The 4,371-nt window shown below is 47.5% G+C and overlaps 1 protein-coding gene across 1 annotated transcript in view; it reads right to left on the bottom strand.

Moving 5' to 3' along the window:
- Window positions 1-2,169: 2,169 nt before the first annotated feature.
- Window positions 2,170-4,371, bottom strand: part of LOC106722539 (natural killer cells antigen CD94-like) — a 25,411-nt gene continuing 23,209 nt past the window's right edge. The window contains exon 7 of the mRNA XM_025211456.1: window positions 2,170-2,352. Coding sequence (XP_025067241.1) covers window positions 2,223-2,352 — 130 coding nt within the window. The 3' untranslated portion in view covers window positions 2,170-2,222. The remainder of the gene's footprint in view (window positions 2,353-4,371) is intronic.

Raw genomic sequence — 4,371 nt, 5'->3', positions numbered from 1 at the left:
GCAGGATTAGTGCTGGGACCTCGGCTATGGGGAGGGCTGCACACTGGCTGTGCAGCGCCGGCCTTTGCTCCACTCCCCCCATCACTGTTGCACATGAGCCCCCCCCCGCCCCGCTGTAGCCGCTGGAAGCCCAGGGCTGGGCTGCCTTGCAGCCCTATCGCTGCCCTGTGTGGGGGTGGGCTAAGCCATGTAGGCCTCCCCTTCTGCCTCCTATCACTGACACCACCTACCACCTCTGCTTAAAGAACTTTGGAAAAAACTAAAAAACTAATGAATAAAATACTGCTGCTTTATACTATTGGTAATCAAGCAAAATAGAACACATATGTTCACTTCCTAATAAAATATATTCGACTGGATTTTGCAGCAAAATTATTTCTTCCTGTGTTGGCTATCCCTCAGGATGTTGCCATCGGTCAGTCTGTTAAGAATGGCCTCTTTGATAATCTTTTCTAAGACCTTCTCTGGGATAGAGGTCAGGCTGATGGGCCTGTAGTTTGCGGGATCCACTTTCCTCCCTTTCTTGAAGATAGGCACCACATTGGCCTTCTTCCAATCATTGAGCACTTCACCAGAGCGCCAGGAGCTCTCGAAGATCCCTACCAGGGGCTGAGCTATGATGCTAGCCAGCTTCTTGAGGACCCTGGGGTGTAAACTGTCAGGGCCGGCTGACTTGAAGGTGTCCAGCCTCTCTAGGTGTTCCTTCATGAGGTCAACATTGATGGAGGGTAAGGAATCTCCCTCGCTCAGGTGTCCCTGTCCTGTAATGGGCAGGGGCGTCCCATGGGACTAGTGAAAGACTGACACAAAGTACCCATTTAGCAAGTTGGCTTTTTCCCAGGCTTCGGTTGTCATTTTTCCATCTGGTTTAGCAGGGGCCCAATGTTGCCCTTGCTTTTCCTCCAGCTCCCCACATATCTAAAAAGGACACAGCCTTGGCGCAACTTTAAGATCCTGGAGGGATCCTGGAGGGCACTTAGCACTAGTTAGCTGTCATAAATAAGTCCCTGACGGGGTTAAATGCTCCTGTCACAATGGGCCGAGCGAGCAGTTTTACCCCCCCTACTGTCTTGGCCACCTAATATGGGCATACCCTATGTCATCTATCCGGCACCTCTGTGGAAAATTCTAGTATGTTTGAGTCTAGCAGGTAAATGCTAGGTCTCGGTGGAAAAACACTGTATTGCAGGGAAGAGTTCCCGCCCTGTTATGCAGATACGTGCAACATCATTGGCCAGATGTAAATTATGCAAGGTAGATGGTTAGCTATTGGCTCGCTAGCCATATAAAGGGTTAAGCAGTTTCCGCCCAAGGTGGAGTGCCCTGACAACGCCTAGGAGCTCTCTGAGCATGCTCAGGGATCACCTCAGGGGCTTGCTGGTGGACTGGCCATCCTCCAACATCTCCCCGTCGCCGAATTACCCGACGTACCCCATTCCTGTTGCATGCTCGACTCGTTGCGCTGCGTTATTAGTTACTTGTTACCGGTCATTGGTCACCTGTTGCAGTTGATGTGTTACCTGCTATGTTATTGTAACTAACCAAGTGTGCCTCACCTAAGCCTGTATCACCAAAGGCGTAAGTAAAAACTTCTTGTTTTGAAACTAATACGCTGTCTCGGCCTCCCCACCCACACGCCTGCCCAACCGATCCCGCTTTTGATTAACAAACCCCGACTTCTGGCCCGGCTGGCCCGGCTCCCAGGACATTAGCAAGCTTGAATACACAATCATTCAAGTTTTAAGTGCCATTAACAAGAGATAATTGTAACATGCAATATCATTCTCTGGCAAATATTTACACTTGACAACAGAAGCCACCACTGTTCTTAGACATGGCAAGCAGACGATCTCCAGAATCACATCAGTGATTCTCCAGGGAGAAGGAGTAGGACACACTAACAAGAAGATGAACATTGGGACACGCACCTGAACCTCTGTCTTTAGAATATGGGGTTAGTTCACATGAACAGCAGCACTATGGTCTGAACCCAGCCAGCCAGCCCCAGGCCCAGCATAGCTGTCACTGATTACATGCTCAAGAACTGTGGCAGTTTGAAAGAGCTTAAATCAGCCTGGCTCAGAGAACTTTCTACCTTCATGACCTTTACAGAGATTGCAGGTGACATGGTAGTGGGTGACAGAATACAGGTGTATTTTAAGTCCTTTATTTCACAATGTTCTTTCAAGGCAATAAAGAAGAACAAAAGTAAACATCTTAAATCAGGAGCTGGTTAGTCTTTTAAACTGTTGTGTCAAAGGTCCTTGGTCTTTGTCTATCCCGTCTCTTCTTTTCTTGTGGGTTTCCAACAGTGGAAATTTTAGCCTCTCTTTTGGTGGACCAAGATGGGCACTGCCATTTGGAGAAAAAAAGAATGGAGTTTTGAGAGATCACAAGGAGCCAACAGTGCTAGGTGGTAATTTACAAAAATGTTCTGTAGTAAGAAGAATGGAAGTTTGGTTTTGACTCATTGCATTCTGCATGTGCCTCTGAATGCTGCCTTCAGATACATGACCTCTGCTTTTAGATGAACATTGAAAAATGTTTGTTCTAAGCCAACATTACATTCTATAGCAAGGTGTAGTTTAAACAGGTCTTGCAGGAGGCATTCAAGGGAAAAAGGAACAATCAATAAGCATTAGGAACAATCAGTAAGCATTAGAGATGCTTCCTGAGTTAGTCACACAGCACGCTTTCCTTTTACAGCACCTGTTATATACAGATTTCTGGTAACTGTTAAGAGAGCAATTTGCATTTGTGTCACCATTATTTCATGACCATGCTGCTGCTCAAAAGGACCAAGTTAGAGATAGCCACATCCTGTTCACTCCTTTCTATTGAGTTACACATGCCTTTAAATCAAATTAGTTTTATGTTTGTTGCACAGCATCAAAGGCTCATAGTAACCTCTTTCTATCCCTGGTTTGTTCACCATTACTCTCTAAGAAAAGCTTTTCCTTCTTACTTAGGACTTATATCCAAGACAGATAAAGAACTCATCTGAAATGTATCTATTTTAGAAATGAAAGCAATATCTGTTTGGCATTAGTGACAATGAAATGAGCCCAAGAGACCCCATGAGCAACCTCAAGAACCCCAAATGGGCTGAGCAAGCCCACAACAAAACAAGAAACTTACCTCCGGGGCAGGAAGCAGCAGAACTGTGATGATGCGCAGCACCACCGTCACAGTTTAAGAGCCAGCTATCAATCAAACTGGGTGGCACCGGGTTGATGACATCAGCCCCTGGTGCTGCTGCAGGAGATTTAAAAGACACCCGGCATGCCAGGGAAAGGAGGAGAGAGCCTGCCTCTACATTAGATACAGCAGAGGTAGCAGCATACATGGGACACCAAGATAGTGAGTTATCAGAACCCCAGGGCTCAATCTATACAGAGAAGAACAGTCTTTGTGGTTCCAAGCCTAGGGAGTGAAGCTTCAATTAATGAGAAAATCCAGCGGCTTTAGGGAGCTGAAAGAGTTGCCTGCAGGCTAATAAGGGCATTAGCCAGAATAGAGGCAACCCTCCAGAAAATAGGCCCCTCTTCGTTTCTTTCTTTCTTGTTGATTTTTTTTAAAAAAATTCGTTAAAAGGACGGTTAGGACCAGGACATACCAGAGTCCTATGGTCAGGGCTTAACCCAAAGGTTAACCCCTTGTTTTCAAGAGACAAGCTAGCACTCCAGATAAGGCTAGGAAGCACTGTCAGGATTTACTCAGGTGAAAAGCTGGATTATATCAAAATCCCGCATCAGTGCCCAATGGCTGGCATGTTCAACATCTTCATCAGTGACTTGGATGAGGGGGTAAAAAGCACCCTGTTCAAATCTGCTGACGACACTAAGATGTGGGGGGATGGGGGCCCGCTAGAAGGGAGGAATAGGCTGCAATTGGACCTAGACAGGTTACAGGGGTGGGCAGATGAGAACAGGATGGGTTTCAACACTGACAAGTGCAAGGTGCTGCGCCTAGGGAGGAAGAACCAGCAGCATACCTACAGGCTGGGGAACTCCCTTCTTGTCAGTGCAGAGGCAGAAAAGGATCTTGGAGTTGTTATTGATGCCAAAATGAACATGGGCCGACAGTGTGGGGACGCGGTCAGGAAGGCATCCACAAATGCATCTCAAGCAGGTCCAAGGAGGTGATCCTCCACCTTTTGCAGCACTGGTCAGGCCGCAGTTGGAGTACTGCGTCCAGTTCTAGGTGCTGCACTTCAGGAGGGATGTGGACAGCATTGAGAGGGTTCAGAGGAGGGCCACCCGCATGATCAGGGGGCAGCAGGGCAGGCCCTACGAGGAGAGGCTAAGGGACCTGAACCTGTTCAGCCTCCACAAGAGAAGGCTGAGGGGGGATCTAGTGGCCTGTTACAAA

This window comes from Alligator sinensis, unplaced genomic scaffold (assembly GCF_000455745.1).
Source record: "Alligator sinensis unplaced genomic scaffold, ASM45574v1 scaffold148_1, whole genome shotgun sequence".
In the NCBI taxonomy this organism is placed as follows: Eukaryota; Metazoa; Chordata; order Crocodylia; family Alligatoridae; genus Alligator; species Alligator sinensis.
The sequence above is the reverse complement of the archived record's forward strand: the minus strand, read 5'-3'. Positions and strand labels throughout refer to the sequence as shown.